General features: G+C 41.4%; 4 protein-coding genes across 5 annotated transcripts; 2 read left to right on the forward strand and 2 right to left on the reverse strand.

Moving 5' to 3' along the window:
• Positions 1-4: 4 nt before the first annotated feature.
• Positions 5-12,247, forward strand: LOC145700320 (A disintegrin and metalloproteinase with thrombospondin motifs 18-like). Of its 2 annotated transcripts, none has more exons than XM_081777573.1 (16): positions 5-312; positions 4,952-5,047; positions 5,163-5,236; positions 5,574-5,681; positions 5,725-5,905; positions 6,004-6,139; positions 7,811-7,943; positions 8,378-9,013; positions 9,096-9,705; positions 9,779-9,985; positions 10,031-10,206; positions 10,510-10,944; positions 11,134-11,197; positions 11,243-11,473; positions 11,518-11,627; positions 11,671-12,247. In XM_081777573.1, the coding sequence occupies exons 1-16, from the start codon at positions 286-288 to the stop codon at positions 11,816-11,818; spliced, it is 3,372 nt and encodes a 1,123-aa protein (XP_081633699.1). In that variant the 5' UTR covers positions 5-285; the 3' UTR covers positions 11,819-12,247. The 2 variants fall into 2 exon arrangements, with proteins under 2 accessions (XP_081633699.1, XP_081633698.1); XM_081777572.1 differs by having other exon boundaries at positions 10,031-10,199; positions 10,503-10,944.
• Positions 12,248-15,379: 3,132 nt separating this feature from the next.
• LOC145700334 (lysosomal amino acid transporter 1 homolog) lies at positions 15,380-16,544 on the forward strand. The gene is made up of 2 exons (XM_081777585.1): positions 15,380-15,647; positions 15,757-16,544. The coding sequence occupies exons 1-2, from the start codon at positions 15,391-15,393 to the stop codon at positions 16,385-16,387; spliced, it is 888 nt and encodes a 295-aa protein (XP_081633711.1). The 5' UTR covers positions 15,380-15,390; the 3' UTR covers positions 16,388-16,544.
• A 10-nt stretch (positions 16,545-16,554) lies between these two features.
• LOC145700323 (GMP synthase [glutamine-hydrolyzing]-like) lies at positions 16,555-20,591 on the reverse strand. Its single transcript, XM_081777575.1, has 10 exons — positions 20,470-20,591; positions 19,798-20,421; positions 18,081-18,160; positions 17,722-18,036; positions 17,345-17,682; positions 17,139-17,300; positions 16,999-17,094; positions 16,806-16,955; positions 16,668-16,767; positions 16,555-16,626 (listed from the first exon to the last, which is right to left on the reverse strand). The coding sequence occupies exons 1-10, from the start codon at positions 20,558-20,560 to the stop codon at positions 16,558-16,560; spliced, it is 2,025 nt and encodes a 674-aa protein (XP_081633701.1). The 5' UTR covers positions 20,561-20,591; the 3' UTR covers positions 16,555-16,557.
• A 37-nt stretch (positions 20,592-20,628) lies between these two features.
• Positions 20,629-23,612, reverse strand: LOC145700328 (protein PHTF2-like). The gene is made up of 8 exons (XM_081777578.1): positions 23,124-23,612; positions 22,998-23,076; positions 22,635-22,755; positions 22,355-22,588; positions 22,066-22,312; positions 21,688-21,962; positions 20,915-21,638; positions 20,629-20,868 (listed from the first exon to the last, which is right to left on the reverse strand). Exons 1-7 carry the CDS (start codon positions 23,572-23,574, stop codon positions 21,498-21,500), a joined length of 1,548 nt encoding a protein of 515 aa, XP_081633704.1. The 5' UTR covers positions 23,575-23,612; the 3' UTR covers positions 20,629-20,868; positions 20,915-21,497.
• Between the last annotated feature and the right edge of the window lie 456 nt (positions 23,613-24,068).

Consider the following 24,068-nt stretch of genomic DNA (forward strand, 5'->3'; position numbering starts at 1 on the left):
GTCGCCAAGTTTGCCGCCACTTGATATAATTATACTTAGAGAGACTCAAGTTGCTTATTTTTCTGAAATCGTTAGTTCGCGCCAGACGACCGCGCTCCTCGGGCACACACGCCTTCTGAATTGGGCACACGTGCGACTCGTGCCTCAACAACTCACAAAGAGAAATTCTAGTTTCCTCCAAAGCCGAAGAAGCTAGTTTGTCAAGCAGAAAAATAAAACAAGAAAACGAAACAGACAAAAAGAGAGAGAGAAAGAACAGAAGAGTAGAGAAGATTAATTTCCAGCATGCTGAAAACGAGCCTGAGCATACTTGTAAGTACAGTAAGGTGCTAAGCTTGATCAGTGCTAAAGGATGAATTTTCTAGGCTGTGAGAGGGGAGTAGTCAGTATTTAAAATTTGCAAGTTTTTTTTACCAGGTCAAGTTCTTAATAATTTGAAATCGCTTCGCAATTTCGGAAGTTGCTTTGAACTTTTTTTGTAGCCGCCTTATTCGCCAGGGGTGGTCTAGCTTCATTTGATGGCTTGAATAATATATTCACAGATTGCCGATGTCTCGAATATATAAATTCGAAGCCACAAGAAAGATAAAGTTTAAAGCCTTTGAACTCTATAAAATTGAGTTATTAATAGCTCGAGTGCTCTACAAATAGAATTTTGTCGCCCATCCAATAATTCTATGGAATCGTCAGAACTTAAAGCTTTACAGAGCTTTCTCTTATTTAGAGAAATCATTACAGTTATCTCTGGAAAAGGAGACATCTGTCTCTATCAATTCCAGGCGGTCAAATACCAGACTTTACCAGTTATCACTAGAATTGAATAATAGACAATACTGGCCAAGTCATACTTAGCATTAGTGTATAATTTACTAAAAAGGGAACCAACGAGGAAGTTGGTAAATCACCGTTTATAATCATTTAATGAATTAACCCTGCCAATAAATTTAATGAGTGTAGAAGAGAGGATAGAGCTTGTAGGAAATCAAACGATAATCATCCGAAGCAACCGATGATTTCCCCTCTTTTCGTGGGAAAGGACGAGGACACGAGCCACAGGCCACAGACGTTTCGCGTTTGACCAAAAGTTCGCGCTGTCAAAAATTTAAATCCCGCTTTTGATGGCCACGGTCATGTATCAAGGCTAAAAATGTCGGAAGTACCTTGAAAAAAGGGAAGAAAAATTTCGAATATTAAAATTTTTAATATTGAAAAAATCAATATTCGTTGACCGGAGGTTTATGTTTCTATTCAGACTTGATCCAACTGACCGTAAAAATGTGAATGAAAGGGCTTAGATTATTTCAAAAAACTTTTTGTGGGGTCGGAAATCGTAAAAAAACTGCAAGTGCAGTTTTTTTCAGCTCGTCAAGACGAGTCGAATGATGGGTCTAACTCCTGATAACTCTAAGGATTTACCGGTTTACCGGCTGGTTACCGGAAAATACGTTGTCACCGGCCGTTTTTGTTCGAGAAGTGATAGACTAATGTTTGACACCGGAAATTGTTCCTTATAGTCAGTTCTCCTGCAGCCTAAAAGATGAAGGTTGTATCAATTCTCTGAAGAGAGTTATCACTAAAAACAGTAATTTTTACTAAAATTTTGTTGTTGCTGCACGTTCCTAATTTCTAGTCCCATTTTCGCCAAAAATAGTATTTTAGTGATTACTCTTTTCAGAGAATTGATACAACCTTCATCTTTTAGGCTGCAGGAGAACTGACTATAAGGAACAATTTCCGGTGTCAAACATTAGTCTATCACTTCTCGAACAAAAACGGCCGGTGACAACGTATTTTCCGGTAACCAGCCGGTAAACCGGTAAATCCTTAGAGTTATCAGGAGTTAGACCCATCATTCGACTCGTCTTGACGAGCTGAAGAAAACTGCACTTGCAGTTTTTTTACGATTTCCGGCCCCACAAAAAGTTTTTTGAAATCATCTTACAGTGTTAATGAAAGACTGTAATTGCTCTTAGTCAGCCAGAGGGGAGGTAGGGGATTAAACATTTGCGCGGCTTGCGGAATGTATATTGCGTAACTGTAAATCTTCAAAACGCCCGTGAACTTACACCCTCCGGGCGAGGTTTGTCCCTGCCAGAGGGCACGCTGATTTTTCGACATCTGACATTTTTTCTTCAGAATCTAATAAAAATCAATTAGCGTCTTGAAAGTATGCCAAAAGCCATTGCGTCCTTAACTGTTCAAACCAGGTTCTTACAGTCAAGCTACAGTCAGAAGGTCTGGGAAGAACTTACTTATGCATTTCTTTGAAATTTTAAATGCTGGTCGTAAAACGTAAAAATCTATTGAGCGGGTAATGATTTTTTAATGCGCTGATTCAGAATTTCAGAAAGTTCAAAAAGCCGACTCTGAAAGAATACAAAAAATGGCGAAATACAATATTTAACCACGATTTGAGAAAATAACAATGGAATAAAATTTACTAGCAGCTATTTTCTTCGAGTCTGCATCTTTCATTGTTACATAACAGCTGTATTCTGGGATTAACAAAGTTAGTGTAAGGCAGTTCCGGAGCTTCTAAGAGCTTTAGATCTTTCTAAGAAGTCAGCAAAAATCCACTCACGTGACTTCCGACCATCTGAGTCCAAAATTCAACAAGAGGCTATCTCGTGCTCATTTTCGATACTATAGCCAAAGCATAGGCTTCTGAAACTGAGCTTGAATTTTGCCAAAAAGACGACAATTTTTATGGTCCATAAAAAACGAGTACAACAATCACAAACAATCTTCCAATCGAACCGGTCTGAAAACGGAGACGGGAGCGTTTTCCTATCAATGAAAAAGTATTGAACTTTGGATATAAGAAGACTCTACTATCACTTCTGTAGGCAAACATGCACTAGTGATAATAATTTGCTATTGATTTTTGATAAATAGAGCTTTCAATTTCCGATTTTCCAAGCAAAAAAAAATCATCAAAAAATAATTTTGATCATCACTTTTTCTTCTGAAAAGAATAAAAAGTCAAATCCTTCCGAGAGGCAAAATTCAACAAAGGAAAAGAATGGAAGCTTCAGAAAATTTTGTAAACAACCTAAGACACCTCAAGACACTTTTCTGAAGGAGCTTAATGCTTCTCAAGAGCAGTTTTGTTCAATTGAGCTTCATCAGCTAAAATAATTGTTGCTTCAGTTGAGTATCATCTTCATTTCAGACACTTTTGATAGGGCGTACTTAGCAGTATCTTACTGGGAACATAATTGGTCATCATGCATTTTAGGGTTAAGGGGGTAGAACTAGGTTTTTCGAAAATAGCCGATTTTAGACCGGCGGTCAAAGCCAGGAGAGCTTAGATTTTCAAATTTTCTCTTCGGTTGAAGAAAGAACAAACTTAGATCTAACAACATTTTTCTTAAATTTTTTTTTTCGTCAACACATTTTGGCGGTAGAGAGCGAAACGTCAACCCACCTCTTCGAAAATCGCAATTTTAACGTATTCGCGTCCTCAAATTTATCGAGTCACGTGACTAGCCAAATTTTTTAAATCTCATTTTAAGATAGTTTAATCATTTATCTAGCAACATTTTTGAGGAAATTGCGTAATCATAAGTAAAAACAGGTTTTTCTTATTTAAAGTGCCTCCCGAAAATCACGGGTTTTCCAAAAAAGCCGACTTTTGAAATGAGATTTTGAAAATACAATTTTTCGTGTTGACCAAAGAATACTCCTGATTTCTATAACCGGTATTGATATAAAAGCTGATGCCAAAACGGAAGCGTTCTTGTTTGAGAGAAAATCTGGAATTTTGGCCGGCAGTTTGGCGGCGCTTGTGCTGGCCAACTCGCGGTACTCGCCCGGGCGATTTTACGAACACTTATCCGTATTCACGGCGCGCACATTTCCGATTTATGATTTTCACTCAGCTTTGATGCTTTATTTACTTACCAAGATTTATGTGTAAATGCTTCCGAGGGGAAGCGAGGGGCTATTGTTGTGAGCTGACTTTGATATCAATAATTAATAAACTCGTCGATTAGTTCCTGGTCGACAAAACCGTCTGAAAAGGAGCTTTCATAACCGACTGAAATTTATTTGAACACACAGTGATTTTAACCTGTCAGTCTTATCACTCATTCTCCCGGCCAGAATGTTTATCAACAAGCTAATCAGTGATTAATTTCAGTTTCGAATATTTTTACCCACTTGACCTCGAGATGATGACCTTGACCGTTTCTTCTCGCAGTAAAAAAAGAAGGACTTGGACGGTGATATGAGCGAAATAAATTGTCATAAATATGAAGTTGACCTTTTACACGATTCGGGGGCACAGACAGCGCGGGGAGACTCATTGTCTTTTGTGTTTAGACGCGTTCTATCACAAAACGAGCGGGCTATCATTCAGTCATGGAATGGACCAGTTATGGCTCGATTATTTTCTTAGGAATCGTCTCCCAGTCAGAAGAATTTCTGGCGCAGCAAAATAATTGTCTAAAAAATGCGTTTTTGAACACTTGAATCGCGCTATTTCTATCGGAGTTGTTTTGTAAAAGAAAGTCAGCTTTTGAATTATCTTGATCAAAAAAAATACAGAAAAAATGAGCTCAAGATCTGTTTATCATCCTTGATCCATCCTCCTCGAAATCCGGTTAATCCATAGACTTGAAGCCTACATTCAAATTTCGCTGCGTAAGGATTAGACAAAATAGTTAAATAAAAAATATCTACACATGATGCAATCGAGGTAGAAAAACATGGCCTGAGCGACAGAGTGATTCTGCTTCCGCTCAAGCTCAATAAATTAATCCACAGCGTTCGGAAGGTGTTCCCACCACGTAGCACCTGCAATGTTCCGTAGATCTGACGATGCTCGTGCTCAAGCGGCAGATCTTTATTAGCTCGATTTCCTGAACTTGACTGACCTCTCACAGACTGATCATGGCCTTGCTTGACCTTTTTAGCAATTCATTACATGCTTAGCTAATTATTTCTTTAGATATATCTGATAGAAGCATCACTATGTTCAACCCCGCCTTGGTACACCGACGATCACGCAAAGTTTCAAAAACACCTCGATGAAAAATTTCCCAGTTCAAGGAAACGGGTGACAAGTTAGAATACAAAAAACTTGAATTTCATTGTTTTTGAATTCTCGATTTTTGAAATCTCTGTCTCTAGTAACTCTGGAGCGTGCTTGATGACCCGTATCAAGTTATTCTCTCGCTGAGGTCAACGTCTTACCGCATCCCACAATATCCGCCGCGCATCTGGGCACACTTAGGTACTTACAGCTAGAATACTAAAATACTACATACAAGGACACCGTTTTTATTAGGCTCCATTTTTGTTATGGGCTTATGTAATTTTTCTCCTTAGAAATTCGTTCTTTACAGAAAATTATTCAAAACATTGACCACTGGCGCTTTCAATCTCTTCCATAAATATCTATAAATAATTTTAAAGCCACTGTAAAACGTAGAGAAGAGGTGCAACTGTATCTTTTTATGACGAAGTCTCTTTTCTATTCACTTTTCTTTTCATTCCAAGAAAGTTCAAACTTTCCAACGTCGAAAGTTTCATTTTAATCAAATTTTCGGTAATAAAATTTCTCGTCTTAGGTTACAGCTGTTGTCTGGCGATCACGAAATCGGCTTATTCCACAGACGTTCAGTTTTCGAAAATACCACCATAAGTCTTGAATACGAACTCGAGTCGGATGCGTTTAGGTAAGAGCCTTCAATTTGCTGATCAGAAGTGACCGCTTTTAAGCTTATCGAATTTTGGAGAAGAGTGTATTTTCGCCGTGAAGAGTGCTCCTGAAGGGCTCGTGGAGAGCAATACAACTTCCGAAGGCACTTTAAACTTATGCAATGAGGGCACGAGTGGACACGTGATTCTTAACGGCAATGACTTTCTTGTCGAGTCGATGGATGCTTCTGATTTCGGACTCAGGAAAGAGGCTTCACTTGCAAATCGGATGAAACCAATGTGGACCATTATGTGGTTAGGGTTAGGGTTTGGGTTAGGGTTATTGAGTAAAGCCATCGAAGTAAAAATATGATCGTGATTTACCCGATTCCCGACAAACTCCACGATGATGTATATCCGGGCATCGATCTACTGGACATTATCAATCAGAAAAAGGAAGAAGTATCTCGCGTTAGGCGAGATTCGTCACGAAATCGTAAGTATTGCCTTAAAAATGTGTGGGCTTTGAGTGTTGTTTCTCTTTGACAAGTTGTTAGTCAGACTTGTCGTAGATTTACTGCCAAGCAAGGTTAAATGATTTACGGCAAGGCGGCAGTGCTCCGAATTAAAGAGATTCTCTCAAAGAAACAAAAAAGGACACCTGTGATATAAAGCCATCCATTTATAAAAGAAAAATCATGTTACATAATTAATGCAGTTTACACGCATGTAATCACGATAATAAAATAACTAGCCGTTCCTAGAATCAAACATTCTATCTCATTCTACCGCGCTAAAACAAAGGAGCTCCTTAATTATTTCTATATAAAGTGTCTTTCTGTCGTAACTGAGGGAAATGAACTCTCGTTCAATAAGTGGCTAAGCTATTTGACCGGAAGAATCGAAAGCCTGCTGAAAAATCAGCGGAAGCACTTTGGGAGAATTTCCATCTTTTCATTGTAAGCGCAGGTGAGGGATTTGTGCTTAGTTTATAAAAATAGTTCCTCAAGTGCGAGACGATTCATTGTCTTTTTGAGAAATAAAGACAGCCCGGCTCCGGAGTCGATTCTGAACCGGGAGACACCTGTACAGAACTGCCAATACAGGGATAATGTAATTTAATCCAAATAAACTCGCGGTAGAAGAATCGAACGGTATTCCATTCAATTCACGAAAGCCAGTCATCAATAATCGACATATTAGGGGGGTTAATAGCCATTAACGTTACGGTCAAGATTCTCCAGCTGAATCTCCTCCCAGATTTAAAAAAGTGCTTATGTAATAGACTCGTTTTCTATTTTTAATCTTGGCATAAACAAGTGTCCCGCAGAACAAGCACTTGACTTCATACGAGTTTCGAAGTTAATGGCGCGATTTATAAGTTCATTTTGATACCTTGAGTGTGACCCAAGACCCACCTGGCCGGAACATCATACGTAATACCGATTTATATCCAATTAATTTTACACTTTTTTCAAACTAGATTCAATTGTTAAATTCCTAGTTTTTACTGCTATAATTCCGAAAATTCTATTTTCTATAAACGAATTGCCATCATAACAAAAAATTTAATGCTTCTCCAGCATTTTCGATCGAATTTTGCCGATTTGATATTGTCTGCAAGACATTCACAAGTTTATAGCATTGCGAACGGCAGATATCATTATCAAACAGCACGTTGAAATATTAATATCCTCGGCGTCATAAAAACTAAGCGAGATAAGGCATTTATCTTGTCCAAACTTCTCCATGGAAGCGTTATTCAGAAATGTGTAAATCGGCTTTGTTCCCGATCAGCCGCCGACTTAGTTCACTTTTGGCCAAGCCAAAAGTCGAGGGATTTATGAATTCTTATGGAGTGATTCAGCCAGCCAATCCCCCGCCAATTGATAAAACTCATAGCACGTAACTTCGGTAGGATTGTCCTACGTCACGGGAATAATTCATGCCCGAAAATCTCCTCGATCCAGGAAACTAAATAATAAGCGCTAGAAATACGTCACATACAGTTTCTCAAAGGAGCTTATAACAGGTCTTTGACGCTATAAATTGGGGAGAAAACTAAGTGGCCCCTTTGAAAAGTTCATTCTAGCAACTTATTCATAGACTTTCGAAATAAATTACTTATTGCGTCTTTAAAATCATGTTTATGATAATGTTTATTTAGTCGACCCGACTGAGAACCTTGTTATCGAATTGATGATCGTTGTTGATTCCGCCTTCATCAAAAAGCATCGCGACTTGTATAGCGTCAAACTCTACTTGCAGACGATCTTGGGAATCATGTCTAATATCTACAGGTACGTCCTTTCTCATTGCGAATTCCATTGACGTTTTGTGTCGAATGCTATTACAGTGAGTATTAGACTGAGTGAGAAATGGGTGAGTTATGAACTAGTTTGGTCATAAATTGCCGTGAATAAAGCTGCTAAAGCGTGGCTACAGGCCCACCGCGCTTGCTGCTTTACTCATTACGAATTTTTCATTCACTCACCCGAGGCCAGGTCCAAGGTCCGCTTCTAAACCCAAGCCTACCGTGGCCGTATATCTTACGGGCTTGGTACCCCTACTCAACCTAAAGGAGGTGAAAATCAAGCGATTACGACGCATAGCATGCCTGAGTCAAGGAAACGGAATAAAGTAACAACTGTAGCTCTGAATCCGGTACAGCATGTCAGCGGATAATAGCTTATTCCAAAGATTAGATAATCGTGTCTAACATTCAAAAATTTAGAGATCCAAGCCTGGGCGTACGAATCGAACTTCGAATCCTTGACACGATTTTAATGCACCGGGATCGCTTCCGCATCTATCAAGACGCAGAAGTGACCTTGAGAAACTTCTGTGAGTACCAACACGATTACTACAGACGAAAGCGTTTGCATCCCGCTGATCACGCAATTTTCCTCACTGGAGTTGACATTTGCGTCGGTGGCTATCGCCCTAGCTGTCCTACGCTCGGTTTTGCTAACATCGGTGGGATGTGCGACTCTAAGGGACGACGTTCTTGCTCGATTAGTCAAGACTCCGGCCTCGCTACTGCCTACACCGCCGCGCACGAAATGGGACACTCATTTGGAATAATGCATGACGGAGATCAAAATTCCTGCTTCCGTTCTCAAGGCATGCTCATGGCGTCGAAACTTGCCGGCTCTACTTCAGGGTCAATCAAGTGGTCTGAGTGTTCCCGAAGAAAACTATTGCAATTCCTATACAGTCCTGGATCTGACTGCTTGCGAGAAACCTCTAGGCGCTCAAAGCCAGTAACGATTCATCAAACGAGCAGCTCAAGTTCTGTGAGACTCCGGTCATTGCGCTCTATCCGTCCCCAATTACCCGGGGAAGTTTACTCGGCCGACGAACAATGCAGGTATGTATAATCACTTCCTCTCTATTTTCGAAGCTGAAAATATCCACCTGTTTCTCCATCAGATGGTTTACTTTTCGTCTAGACTCGCCTACGGAGCAAGTAGCTCGGTGTGTTCTTATGCGGCCGCGGGCGACGACCTTTGCAAATACCTTTTCTGCAACGTTGCGGACACTTTCTACGGACAAAAATGCATCTCGATGAAAATGCCTCCCGCAGAAGGCACATCTTGTGGCCGTGGAAAATGGTGCAGACAAGGAAGCTGTGTCCGAGAAGGTGGTTACTCAAGTGCAATTGATGGTAACTGGGGATCTTGGGGCTCCTGGTCTCCTTGCCCGGCGGAATGTGGCTCAACTGGTGTTCGAGTTCGAACAAGAACCTGTTCCGATCCTGCGCCTGCCTATGGTGGACTGTACTGCAGAGGGAATCACGAAGATACTAGGACTTGCATGGGCGAAGCATGTGATACGTACTCAATGTTCTCGCGAGAGGATCAATGTAAACAACTCCAGCCTTCGTACCGTGCCCGCTCACTACGCGCGCTGACAGGTACCTCGTCGAGCAACAACTCGTGGAAGCCATACCTTACGGCAGCAAACTATCGATCATGTAAACTGCAATGCCAAAGTACTGGCGACATGTACGATACTAAAGTCGTCAGCACGATTGTCGCAGACGGCACGAGCTGCGGAAAGGTACGTAAAAAGCATGATCCGCAAGGAATTTCTTGGGATTTTAATGATCTGATCATTATTGAAACTTTTACAGGATGGCACAAGCTATTGTTATGAAGGAAAATGCCGACGAATCGGTTGTGACGGAGCCATGGACGGTATGGAGCTCGATAAATGCGGAGTCTGTGGAGGTGATTCTACTTCATGCATTCATAAGCGATTCGTGTGGGTTGCGGGATCACGAGGACGGGAAAAACCTCTAGAGATCCCAGCAACTGCTACCAACGTCGAAATTAGCCAGGTTGAATACAGTAGTCGTTAGGTCATGCTTCAGCGTAATTTTTAGGCGGTCGCAGCCACTTCATCACTCCAAATGAGCTCGCTGGACAATGATCCTACTGAGATTGACTTTTCTGGAAAAATGGCTGCTCAGGTGACCTTGGCTGGCTCCGAGTGGTACTATGAGCGGTCAATCAGGTCCAAAGAAGAAATCTCTTCGCCGGGGCCCTTGGCGACTTCTGTTAGGAAAGAGTTCTGAATTCAAACGCAAGCTGGACCATTATTTTATGTGCGCAGCTGATTTGAGCGACACGATTTAGTGATTTTTATGATTCTAGTCCCTACCGCATCGCTTTTGATTCCTTACACCTAGAATCTGCTGAAATAGATCAAATGTCCTGAGGGTCAATATCAGACAGCTCATCTTCCAATAGAGCGGAAATATTAAATGAGAATTTGTGGAAGGAAGTGCTTCTTCCTGTAATAAACAACGGCTTTATTCTCTTTTTGAATAAGTTGTGTTGGCTCAGCATTCGAACTTTTACAAAGATTCATGTCAAAAGTACATTATGGACAGCCAACTTTCACCGTCAGCTACTACATAAGCCGTGATGTTGTCCTGGACGAGATAAGTCCGGAACTCGTCGAAGATCCTTATGTTTGGGAAGACGAGCCGGAAGCATGCTCTAAAACCTGTGGAGTTGGAGGAATAAAAGTCATCAAATCGACATGTGTTGAGAAAGCAACAAAAATCAAGGTGTCCTCGGACCACTGCAAAGATCCACCACCTCGATGGAGAACAGAGCCGTGCGAGCTCGAAGACTGTCCTGCTCTTGCAAGATGGGAATCTAGTGAATGGGGAAGCTGTTCAGCTAATTGTGGTCATGGAACAGCCACGAGAATAGTCCGATGTATAAAGGAAATAAACGGACAAGAAGTAATTGTTTCGACAGATCAGTGTCAAAACGAGCCAAAACCATCAGGAAAGGTTCTTTCTATGTCTGCGAATAACAGTAACATGGACTGTTAAACAGCTGATCCATCATTAGCTGAAAAACTTCAGAGTTTATTGGAGATACTTAAACTTAAGCCGAGTACAAGCTGAACGCGCTATAAATCAAAGTGCATAATCCCTCTTTGACTGCATGACTAAAGGATGAACTCAATAAAAGACTCTCAGACCTGTCAAATCACGCCTTGCACCGCAAAGTGGACCTTTTCAACGTGGTCAAGGGTAAGTTCTCTCATTCTAGAGATTTCTTTTTTAAAATAATTTTAGTGCTCTGCTCAATGTCCTTCGCATAGCTCTGGCACTGTAAATGGAGAGCAAACGAGGGCAGCTTCCTGTCGAAGGATTGATAATATTTCAATTCTCTCACACAGCGAAAACTGCCAAGGTTCAAGGCCAGCAGATCAGACACGCAACTGCAGGCGACGGTGCCACGGGCGACGTGGTAACTCCTCATCGAGGCGGCAACTTGCAAATTGGCGAACAGGAGCGTGGACTTCTGTAAGAACCCTAAAAGTATTCAAAGCTCATTTAAATAATTCTAGTGTTCAAAAACATGCGGGGGAGGAGAACAGCATCGCTCAGTCAAGTGCAGAAGCAGGCGAGGATGCCGAGGACGGAAGCCACTTAGCTCTCAGGCTTGTAATATCCAAAGGTAAGATTAAACCAAATGACTTTATGCCGACTGAACTTTTCAGCTGCCCTGTGTACAGTACGCAAATGCCATCAACGTCGATGAGACCGGAGAGATGTGTGGATATGTATCAAGCTTGCACGAAAATACGAAGCAGTTGCGGCTCACATAACTTTAACGAAATCTGCTGCCACACTTGCTCCAATACGTAATCATACGAATGAGCAAAAACAACAAAAACCACTTCCTTCACAAACGAAAAGAAAACAGATTATCGAACCTCAGTTCACTGCCAAACTCAGGCGACTATTGATACTAGTAAGTCGGAAAATGATCCGATCTTCAAAAGCCGAACCAAAAATGTCATGATCATAAACCTCATCTTATTTAAATATATATAAAAATGCACCTCTCTTTGATATATCTTATGCTCTGATACTTCACAAAACAAAAATTAAACTTGCTTCATCCGAAAAAATATCTCACTGTGAAAAAAACAAACTCGTTAAACTACCTTGCTATTCACTGTACTGTTCTGTAAAAAATAATGCAGTACAGTGAATTTTGAAAAACTGTCAAGAATGATCATTGCTGTATAATATTTTCAATAAATTGCTTTGCAAATTATAACTCTTCCTTGATTTCAATTTAGGGTCAAATTTATTGGACAGAAAATTTAGGGCCAAAAGAATTTTTTAAAGAAATAATTTATCCGTAGTAGTCCTTGCCTCCGTATGAGCCGTAGTCACCACCTTCGTATACTGGTCCACCACCGTATGCACCGTAATCGCCAACAGCGAGGCATTTAGGATGGTCGTTCTTTTCTTTCAGTTGGCCGACAGCGAGTCGAGTAAACTGTTCATATCCACGATGGTTGTTCAGAACATTGGAGACGGCATTGGCATCAAGAGTCGATCCACCATCGCACATTGGAGAGCCGTTAGATGCCTGATACTGACCTCGGGAAGACCTGATGTTAAAGACGGAAACGTCGTTATCCGTCTGCGCGAGGAGCTTGTCAGAGTTGTCCAGAACGGCGTCGATGAAATCATCACCGGCCCAGTAATTGGCTGGTCCGCAAGCGGCATCACCGAAGCTGGCAGCTGCACCAAATCCGTTCTTCCAGTTGCCTGCTGAGTAAGTTCTGTTTTCGTAGTGGTGGAAGACAGTCCAGGCGTTTCCAGAAGAGCTGAACTCGCATTGAACGGGCTTGGCACCAGCATTCGTGTTGACCATGTATACACCTGAAGAAACTCGAAGCTCAGATTGGTAGCCAGTCTCTTCGGTGAGATCTTCGACGATATCAGCGCAAGAGGAGCCAGATGGGACACCGAATCGGCATCGCTGAGTTCCGAAGCAAGGCGCTTGGTCGTAGCAAGAGTCGTAGGCATCACTGGCACGCTTATTGAGCTCCATGTATCCTTGCTTGTCCTCTCGGGCGTTATCTCGGAGGGCCATGAGGCGGTCGTTGACGCTTTGAACTCGCTGGTAATCCTGCTGGAGTGTAGCGAGAAAGCGACTTTCTTGAGCCTCAAGCTCATTCCTGTTCTTTGAGATGTCGGTCATCAAGCCGTTGAACTCATCCATCTTGCCCTTGAGATCCTCGACGATTTCGTCTCGTGCCGCACTGACTCGATCTTGGTAGTTTTTGTGCTCGGCCATGATGTTACCGCGAATTTTCGTGAACTTATCGGGAAGCTCATGATCAAGGGTACAATGATTTGGGCAGAGATTCCAGTGGAGCGAGCATTGTCCGGGGTTTCGGTCAATAAGGGAGGTTCGCCCAACAAAGATATCAACCTGCTGGTGACCTTCCTTGAGGCTGACCTCCCATTGTCTCTCGATCTCGGTGATCTCTTCGCCGTGGTCGCTCTTTGAAGTGACTTTCTTGAGCTCGTCATACTTAGAAGTCCCCTCTCGCTCGAGTTTCTTCCAAGAGTTGCGGGTGGAACGGCTAGCGATAGCCGCCCCTATTAAAAATGTTGAAAACAGTCTCATTTCTAGTTCTTACTGAGACGATGCAAGTCGAGCACCCGGCTTTATGCATGGATATGTTGTTTATTAGTCGCAGGCAAATAAATACACAGAAGAATCTAGTGGTGAACTCAAACAGCAAGAGTTTTCTTTATGTTTGCCAAGTACTGGACTTGATCTGGTTTGGTAGTTTGTGAAGAATAGTAGAATAAAATGGCTAGTTATCGTCGGAAGTTCCCTTTGCTCCCCAATATTTTAGATCTTCCTCGACTTGTTTCAGATCTTCGACTCGTTTTTTGTGATCTTCCATCGATATTTGAACATGTCCTCTGCATAAACATAATAAAGAAACGTATGTTCACAAATAAATATTACCTAAACGGATGATCCGGATCGAGTAAAAGCTCCTTCTGCGTATGCTGTTTCATCATATAAACTATCACGAAGATCATAAAAATCAAAAAGTAAAACAATTTTTTTGTGCATCTGCCCATCGCATCAAGTGTAGAATTTAGTTCCTTGAAAGCAAGTGAAATCTTCGGCCGCATGCTCTGTACTTCTTCCGCTATCATGTTAACTGCCTCCATTGCAAGTTATAATTCAATGAGTACTGACAAAAATGAAAAACCGATAAACCCGAAATCTTACTTTAGCTTGTTGATAGCGGAAGAAGCCCGAGGCAGTGGCGCGCAAGTTCTATAATTCTAGCCGCAAGTAATTAATCCTCACGAATATTTCGACCATAATGTACAGCTCAACGATACTTGATTCGAGACCTGAATTCTATTCAATTCAGTTATAGAAAATAGCAAATTTCAAATTACTGTAAGGGGTTCCAAAAGGTTTCGGAAGGCCTTTGCCTGGTGAAAAACCTTTGTATCTATCTTTGGAACTTTACCCCTAAACACTTGGTAACACCTTGGTAAACACTTCCAAGTAAGCTAAAAACCCACAATATTTATTGACAAAAGGAAAATTTTCCCACCTGTTACGATTTTTAGGATACCTCTAACTTGGAGGCTCTAAGTCAAATATTGAACAGATGTCTTTGTTCCTTAAAGTCTTAGTAACAGAACACTATCCTGGACGGTCCATCAAGATCTATTACAGAGAGTGAGTGCTAAAGTGGCGAGATGACACAAATGATTTGTGTCAAATCCCAGATGTTTTTCGAGTACTTGATTTTCTCTGCTGTAATAACACGCCATAAAAATCATTGAAATCGAACTCCCTTCTCCTCGGTTTGATACCAGACGGCACTTGACGATGAAGCGGACATTGAAATCGAAAATTTGAAAGTGGGAGCATAAAATTGTCTTCCGGCAGAAGGTGCGACTGTGTAATTACAGAAATCAATAAACGGAAGGGCCGATTGATAATAATCAATAATTCTTTGAATCTCTCGACTCTTCATTTAGGATGTGGGGATGACAAGAATAAGAAAAAATAATCTTATACTGCAAAATTCTTGAAAAAATTTTTTTGGAAATTTTATTAGAAAACAAAAACAGTACAGTGTAGCTTTCATTGATAGTTTTAAAAGAATCCTTACTGCTGTTATTCTCTTCATAATACTACTGACTCGTGAATTTTCCGAGTCATCAACCAACATGGTTCAGAGTTTGACAGGCGACTAACTAAATAATTACTCCTAAATCGTTCCGTATCGGAAAAGGCGGTCAGCGTGGTGCAGCTCGACTGGAGCTTTGAGATGGCGCTCTTCAAATAGATGGGTTCGAGAGCAATAACGGGAATATAAATTCCATCACAAATGCAACTATCTTCATCGAGACAAAGCAAAATTGCAAATATGAACATTGAGAACAACACTCAAGCAATAAATGCAACAGCTGATAGTGCTTGCGACAGTGGAATACAGTGGATTTTCCTTCTTTTCGGTGAGTGCGTTTCTTCGCCCACTGAGACCGTCGGCTTTTTCCTCGGAATCTTCTCAATTCTGTGCTGGTTCCTCGTCTACTTGCCTCAACTCTATGAGAACTACAAAAGAGGACGCTGCGATGATGCCCTGTCAATTTGGTTTTTAATATTTTGGCTCTTTGGAGACACGTAAGCTTTTATTTCTAATTATCAACACATATCTCTGCTCATCGGTTCCCCCTTATGCGGCTTCAATTAGTTATTGCTTTCATTTCTGTCAACTTATCAAAGATTTCAGTGCCAACTTAACAGGATGTCTACTAACGCATCAGTTCCCGATTCAAACTCTGACAGCGATCTACTACGTTATGATGGACGTAGGAATCATCGCTCAGTTTTTCTACTACACGCTCAAGAACCAAACCAACCATCCTTTGGATTGGCAATCTCTTTCGACAGCAGCCTTGGTTGTCGGTATTCCTTTGACAACACAACAGACATTTGGGACAGAAAAATTGACATTTAAGTCCACCGCCGAAGAGATTGGTTACCTCGTTGGACTGATGTCTACGTTGTTTTACCTGGGTTCTCGGCTGCCTCAAATTATCAAAAACTTCAAGCGGGGCAAAACTGAAGGCGTTCATCCTTTCACTTTCCTGCTCGCTGTGGTTGCAAACTTTGCTTACGCTGCTTCTGTTTTACTCAGCAAGGCAGAGGATGGCCACTCTTATAAGTACTTCGTCATGCAGCATTTACCTTGGCTGCTTGGCTCACTTGGGACTGTCGCTCTTGACTTGACGATCCTGCTCCAATGTTTGTTTCTTGGAAAATCAGGAGACTCGATGATGAGCAAAATGTCTTACGATGAACTAGATGATCTCTTGGATATCTACAGCGAGTACGAACCTCTTCTCAGACGACCCCAATAATTTAAAGTTACTGCTCTTCTTGTTTTCAACTCACCGAAAGTATACTGCGAACATTCCACTTTCCTCAACACAACTTTTAAAAAATACATGTATTGTGTTTATTTTCGAGGTTTCGATACACATTCGGGGTGGAAGTTGGAACAAGGAGAGTGGCAGTTTGTAAATAAAGTCTATTCCCACTCCGTTGTACCGGGCGGTTTTGAAGTCAAATCGTAAAGTAATCTAGTTATTCCGGGAACCTAGAAATAAACTGAGTCCAAAGACTACTTGTTGCTAGTACCTCGCAGAGTTCTTTTTGCATTTCGTTTACGCATTCTTCTGATAAATCTTGTCCTGGGATTGCAGCTCGACCAGTCATAAAATCGGAAGAAATAAACGGCCTGAAAATTCTAAGACAGAGACAGAGTACAGAAACTACCTTATAACGACTGAACGTTGACACGAGCCAACTTTGGTTGAATACGGCTCTCTATCAAAATGCAAAGGAAGCAGAACTACTGGCATCTGAGAAACGTTGTCTAATTGATTGTGTTTCTTCATTATCGTATTTGCTCTATGATCACATTCTCTGAAGCAAAACATGAAGACTTGCAGAACAGAGTTCATCTTACCTCAATTGGCTAAGAGGATATTCAGAAAGAGTAGTTGGTGTTGTATCGTTCGGAAAGTGACTATCTCGTATGGGAGTTCCCATTAAATAACAAACTCTAGTCAAAAGTTTATTCCATGTCGAAAAGAGTGAGCTACAAACCTATTAATCGTGTGACAAATTCTCGGTATAATTTTCGCCAAAAACACTAGCTCAGTCCACATTGGAGGGCCAGAAATACAAGCAACTTGAGAATAGCTCCTGCAATCTCCTTGAACGCCTACTGATTTGATCGGAAGGATTGATGTGTAAAGTTTCGCATCTCTAATTTTGAATTATTACTTCGATTTTAAAAAAGCTACTACAACCTTGTGAATTTCTCAAGGCGGTCATGCTCGGAAGACGAGAGTGATGATTTGATCTTTTCAAGCAGCGTGTGCGGTGTTTTCAAGCAGTGACTGTAATTCGACAGCATTTTTAATAAAGGAGCGGGGCCCTCATCTTCTTGAACGAGGAAATTATCAGCGCAGATGACTCGAATTGCCAGCCCAGGGCCGGGAAAAGGCTGGCGCTTGACAATCGACTCTGGTAGGCCGAGACGAGTTCCTAGTCTGCGGACCTCGTCTTTGTGAAAATCGCGAAGGGGTTCAACAAGACGACCAGCATTTCTGTACTGTCGTGCCATTGGCGAGTCATTATGATGAGTCTAACAGTAAATTAAGATGGGAAAATGAAAGTCTTGTACCTTTATTACATCCGCATGAGAAGAAACAGTCGCACTAGCTGATTCAATCAAATCTGGCCTAAGTGTACCTTGAGCCAAGAAAACATCTGTATTATCAATGCTCAAGTTTCTTCTGTTTGCTTCGATTTTGACAAGTTTAATGAAAGTATCTCCAATTATTTTTCTCTTTTGTTCGGGATCGATGGTTTTGCAGAGGATCTGGCTCGGTTCTTGGAGCAAATCTTCCGGCTTTGACCCGTAAATTTGACATGATGAGTTGTAAAACATTCGCTGCGCGTTGACAAGTTCTACTGGCGTTCCAATGTCAGTCAAGCTCTACAAAACTTCATTGAGCAACGATAAAATAAGCAGGAAAATACCTTGATGACTTGCTCCGACTCGCCCTTGCGCATAAATCCATTATCGATATGAAGACATTTCACTCTATCTTTTCCTATAGCCTTAAAACGGGATTTCCCTACGTGGTACAGATCCCTACCTGGTACAGATCCCTACCTGGTATAGATCCCTACCTGGTACAGAAATAAAAATGTACCAGGTAGGGATTTGTACCAGGTAGGGATCTGTACCAGGTAGGGAAATTCAAAATAGAAATTTTTTAAAATCGATAATCAACACATTAACCCAAAACATAATTCTACTCGACCCCCCATCGATAATAATTTTTTATTTCAAAAATGTTTCTTTCATTATGTTTTCGTATAAACCCGAAATCCCTCTCTCCGACACTTATTTTAGTCGGTGTTTGGGAAAATCCGTGGTCGATTTGGTCAGTCGGGTCGGACTTTTGGTCGGTTCTGATCAGATCGGTGGTCCGTTTTATGCTCACAAAAACAGGGTCATTTATGCTCCAAAGGCCTTCTCTGAAATCGTTGAGCAAGGGGATCATTTTGGTGGGCTTATAAACTCTTTAAGACGTAATTTATTATAAAATTATTTGATTCTAGAAGAAAAAATGTGTCAGAAACTTTTGAAATGTGCACAATTATGGCACAATTGAAGAGACACAATCTTCAAAAAATCATTTTTATTATTATTTTACCTTCAATCTTAAAATATTCCGGACAGATTATAGGGGAAGCTCTACTATGCAATTTAACAATAAAAAGGAAAGCATTCCGTTTCACCTTCGAAAACACAGAAGGTTACGACAATGTCCGAATCTCCCTTGATGATCTTGCGAGCATAAGAATAAGGAATATTGGCGAAAGTGATCTTTGCCTGGCGAAATTTCTTCTTCAAGTGGATCATTTGGCCATTGATTTGGTTGAAGAAGAGAGTGAAAAAAGTGGCATCTTGCTGATTCCAGCTGGAGCTTCTTTTACTGTGCCTTTCAAGCAAATCCAACAGTTGCTCAATGTCAATCCTGCTTCTTGCTGCAAAAATGCAACTGATGATTCTGACAATAGCAGCAGCTATCGTGAGATAAGGCAGCAGCATCTTCAGCCGGTCAGATCTCTAGTTAGCCTTCGAAAATTGCCGAATTACTTTTTCGGGACTGTTGGGGCCGCTGAAGAGACCTGCCAAACTTGTTATGGAAATAGTATCTGCGATCCTGTGAAAAATACATGCGTTTGTGGAGGAGACAGAGATTTTAAAGGCTACTGCTCGCCAAAGAAAATTTGTAAATGCCCGGTTGGAAGTTACTGTGGCTCTTCAGAAAGAGAATCAGAGAAATGCCATATAATTTGCAAAGAAGGCTTCAAACGGACCACCGATCTGATCAGAACCGACCAAAAGTCCGACCCGACTGACCAAATCGACCACGGATTTTCCCAAACACCGACTAAAATAAGTGTCGGAGAGAGGGATTTCGGGTTTATACGAAAACATAATGAAAGAAACATTTTTGAAATAAAAAATTATTATCGATGGGGGGTCGAGTAGAATTATGTTTTGGGTTAATGTGTTGATTATCGATTTTAAAAAATTTCTATTTTGAATTTCCCTACCTGGTACAGATCCCTACCTGGTACAAATCCCTACCTGGTACATTTTTATTTCTGTACCAGGTAGGGATCTATACCAGGTAGGGATCTGTACCAGGTAGGGATCTGTACCACGTAGGGAAATCCCCCTTAAAACACAACGCAGCCAAGACGCAAGAATCGACGCCGCCAGAAACGAGCACTAGAATCTTTCCGTTTTCTCCAACTTGACTCCTAATTTCAGCGATACACTCTTCATCGCGAAACGATTCTGTAAATAAACGGGGCACTTGGGCAATGTCGAGGAAATTTGAAAAGATCTCTTTTCCGAATTTTGTCAGATCAACTTCTGGGTGAAACTGAACACCGAATATCTTTCTGGTGGGATCGGCGATCGCGGCTACGATGTCTCCGCTTTTGGCAATTGTCTCGAAGCCATCAGCTACTTTGGTTATTGAATCTCCGTGCGTCAACAAGACTTCCTGCGTTTCCGGCAGGCCTTTGAACAACTCTGATGCCGTGTTGACAACTGTGATCGGAAAAACGCCGTCTTCTCTTTTCTCAAGCGCGACGACTTTGCCTCCATTGACGTGATTGATGAATTGCATGCCCCAGCAGATTCCAAGCACGGGAATGTTCATATTTAAAATCTCTGCGCTCAACTTTGGCGCATTTTCGTCAGTAACTGAGCTCGGTCCTCCAGAAATAATAATCGCGCTAAACGTTTTCAGAACAGCGATTTCTGTTGCCGGAGAAAGTATTTCGCTACGAACTACAATTGACAAGTTCAGATAACTCAAAAAAAAAACAAAAGGCAAACCTTGTAGCTCACGAATTCGTCTGTCAATAACTTTTGTATACTGGCCGCCAGCGTCAATTATACACACGCATGGTATACTTTCCTCCCTCATTCTAGTACACTAAAATTAAAGATTTTAAGAATTTATTCAGTTTTTTTGTCTTTTTTATTATTTTATAAAAAAAGTGTTCACAGAAGAAGATCTTCATTCCACTCTGACTGGTCGAACGGACCGAAGCCATCGTTAAGAAGTACAAAGTCACGTGCACAGTTATCAGAATCGTTGCAGCACTGGCGACAGACAGATGGTGCTTTTTTCCACCAGGGCTCAGGTCGGCATTGGTGATTTCGCCATCGTCCTCTCGCGTTTTGCTTCTTGTTATCCAGGCATGCTCGTCTTGATTTACAGCCCATGCAGATCTATAACAGTTTAAGCGTTATATTCTCAATGATTGTGGCCAAAAACCTGTTCAAGCTCTCCTTCTCTCTTTCGCACTTCAATCATGCACACATCATTCTCTCCTAAGCACGGCTTCATCTCCCCGATCATATCGCATTGTGTCATATTTACAGCATCACAGTGCCAGCATGAAACCTCTCGGAACTCTCCCGTTGTCGTATCAGGCACACTTGCTGTTGGGGCGTATTGCCCTTGAATAATAACTACCACCAACGAGAAAATTTTCATTTTTTCTCTCTTTTTTCAAAAATCGACAAAAAGAAAAACTTTTGTCAATGAAAATTGATTTTTTAGCAAAATCGAAAAGGTCGGTGTATAATTCCGTAATGATGAAAAATTGAAGACATTTAAACGTTTATTCAACACACCTTTGGCCATTTACAGATATTTGAGCAACTGAAAGTATATCGTGGCGATATGCACAGAAAATAAGAGCAACATTCGTTGGAAATTAATGGAGAGCGGAGTTTGAACATTTAGGAATCGTAAATTATAAAATACGTATTAAATAAAACGGGCTTGAGGAAAAGGAAGAATTGAAGATAAAAGAGAAAATGGTAAAATTTTAAATTGTAAAGGTAAGGAAGTACTATCCGGTTTTGATTTTCCAGAGCTTGAGCTTGATGCCCAGCATTTCAGAAACGGCGCCGGAGAACGCCGATAAAATGATCATTCGAGTTACGTTGTACAAAAGTGGAGACATCACCAGGCCGTACACTTTGAACGGAGACTGAAAATAATCGATTGGAAAATGGAAGCAGGAAGGTTCTTTTGGGTACCTCTATTTCTTTTATTAGCTTCACCGCGAGGCCCAAAACTGCGTTTGCTCTACTAAGCGCCTCCTTTTTATGCGGCTTTCTGTCCATTCTGAGGTAGAGATTGATCTGCTCCGTAATCAAGCCAGAGGAGTTCATGTATCGTTGGTTGATCTTGCTTCCTTGAGTGAGGATCTGCATCATGAAGATGCCACTCGTAATGCTGTTGAAAGTCACTTCCCAGAGAAAGGGCGACGATTCTTCGAAAATGTTCCCGTGAATAAAACTAATTGCCAAGGCTAAAAGTGGGTTGAATAATTTGATCGGGAGAATAAGAGGAAAAGAACCACGAAGTGTCGCTTTTTTGTCGCTTCGTCTTACTTTTCCCGAAATATCTCTTACTGGATAAGTGCGTCAAAACAAGAAGAAATCCAGAGGAGACTAAAATGTCGACGGATCGTTGCGCTCCTCTGCGGCGAATGTAGGATCGCAGGGAGAGCCAGAGTTTGATGTTGCGAACTTTGTTCAGACGAAAGTGGGGCAGGTCGGACTTGCGCGCTCGGCGGGCGGAAGTTAGGTGCGAAAAGTGCTTGGCTGCCAGTAATCGCTGGCTGTACACGCGCAAGGAGATGGACAACAGAAAGTAGAGCTAGAAATTAACTATTTGAAATATTATCTTCTGAGGACTTACGATGGCGGAAATGGAAAAGCGACAGATTGCACTGCAAATGACGAGATAGGGAGCACCAGCAAATGTTATTGTTTTAATCTCGTAAGCAACTTGGAAAAGATCGTGATGGCAGGAGAAGTTGCGCAGGGCGGCGGAGTGACGGTAGATTCTGTTCGTCATTGGCAACAAGGCATGGAGGAAGGCAAAGAGCAAGCCCAGGCAAAATGGAGAAATTGTCTGCTTTTCTTGGAAAACCTGCGGAAACAATTGATGTGGATTTTAAAGAGTGCTAAAAGAGTACCTTTCTCATGATAAGAGCTCCAAGATCAACCAGCGAAACTGACGCCTTGACCCAATGATTGGATTCCCATAATCGGACGTGAATTCTTTCTGGTCCAGGTTTGACCACGTCTGGAGCTACTCTTGGATAATAAATTTGCTTATAAATGATCACCAGGCTCTCTCTCTCTCCTTTTCTTTCATATTTTGTAATCACCGCGAATAATTAATAATTTAAAATTATCACCAATTCTCAACGCCTCAAAAATCACCATTTTATACCTTTTGGGGGAGCTCTGCAAAAGGAAGATTTTAAAAAAGCATTCATTTTTAGCGCACAATTTTTAAGATATGGGATGATTTTCATGATGTTATAATGTATTACCCGTTGTAGTCTGAGTTTATGTCACTGTCATTGTCAGTAGATTCGCCTGTCGAGCTTGAAGAATCGTCCGATAGTCGCTCTTATTCCAAATATCAGTTTCTTTTTGACAATTTCAATGATTTTTACCTCTTCGAATGAGCGGCTGAATATCCCGCTGATCATCTTCATCAGAATTGCAAAAGTGATTTCTCTTCCTCAAAAACTGATTCTCCAAGTGAAGCGTTCTCGATCTTCTTTTCCTACAACTGGCAACTCTTGACGATTTCGGCGCATCCAGTGATGTTGAATCTGACGATGGAGTTTCAGAATGTTTTGCGTACATTTTTCGAAGCCCGGCAAAAGGCCCGATATCCGAAAAAATCGAGCATCGGCGAAGAGTCTTCGATCTTGTTGTTCTTCTGGCAGCGTGTGCTTTGTGTCGCGATGATCTCTTGCATTCGAGGGGTTTCGTTTGGCTGATGACGCAGTGCAAAACCGAAAGGATCACCAGCGAAATAACCGGAATGATCACTTCACTTAACGGGACTTTGTGCGAGTTCTCCGGGCTCGAGTAATAACTTGTCAGTGAAAATGCCATCAAGAGCCAAACAGGGTTCTTAATCAATTCGTGAGTCACGCTAAGAAAAAGACGAAAAGAATAAGTGCAATCGCCTTTTGAGCTTGAGCTAAGATTCAGAACCCTGGAGCCAAATACAAATCAGGAAAATTGTAAAACCTAGCGAGGTGCGTTCCTTCCACCACGTGACATTTAGCGGCATAAAAACCGAAAGCATAATTCCGTGAATCCATGGCGTCAGTCCAGACTCGAGCGGCTGTGCTTTTGCAAACGTATTTCCCTGAACGAGGTCTAAGTCGATCAAATGCTCCGGAACTGGCGCTTTTCGACTTCCTTCGACTGTCAACTCTTCATGTAGTTCCCGACGAACCACCGATTTCTCCCAGATTTGAAGGTCATAATCAGCGACTGATTTTAGTCCAAAAATAAGTCAAAATTGAGAAATCGAAAGACTCAGATGTGTTTTTGAACTTTCCTTTGTTCTGAAACCATCCGATTATATTGTCAACATACAT

This window comes from Oikopleura dioica, chromosome 2 (assembly GCF_907165135.1).
Source record: "Oikopleura dioica chromosome 2, OKI2018_I68_1.0, whole genome shotgun sequence".
Lineage (NCBI taxonomy): Eukaryota > Metazoa > Chordata > Appendicularia > Copelata > Oikopleuridae > Oikopleura > Oikopleura dioica.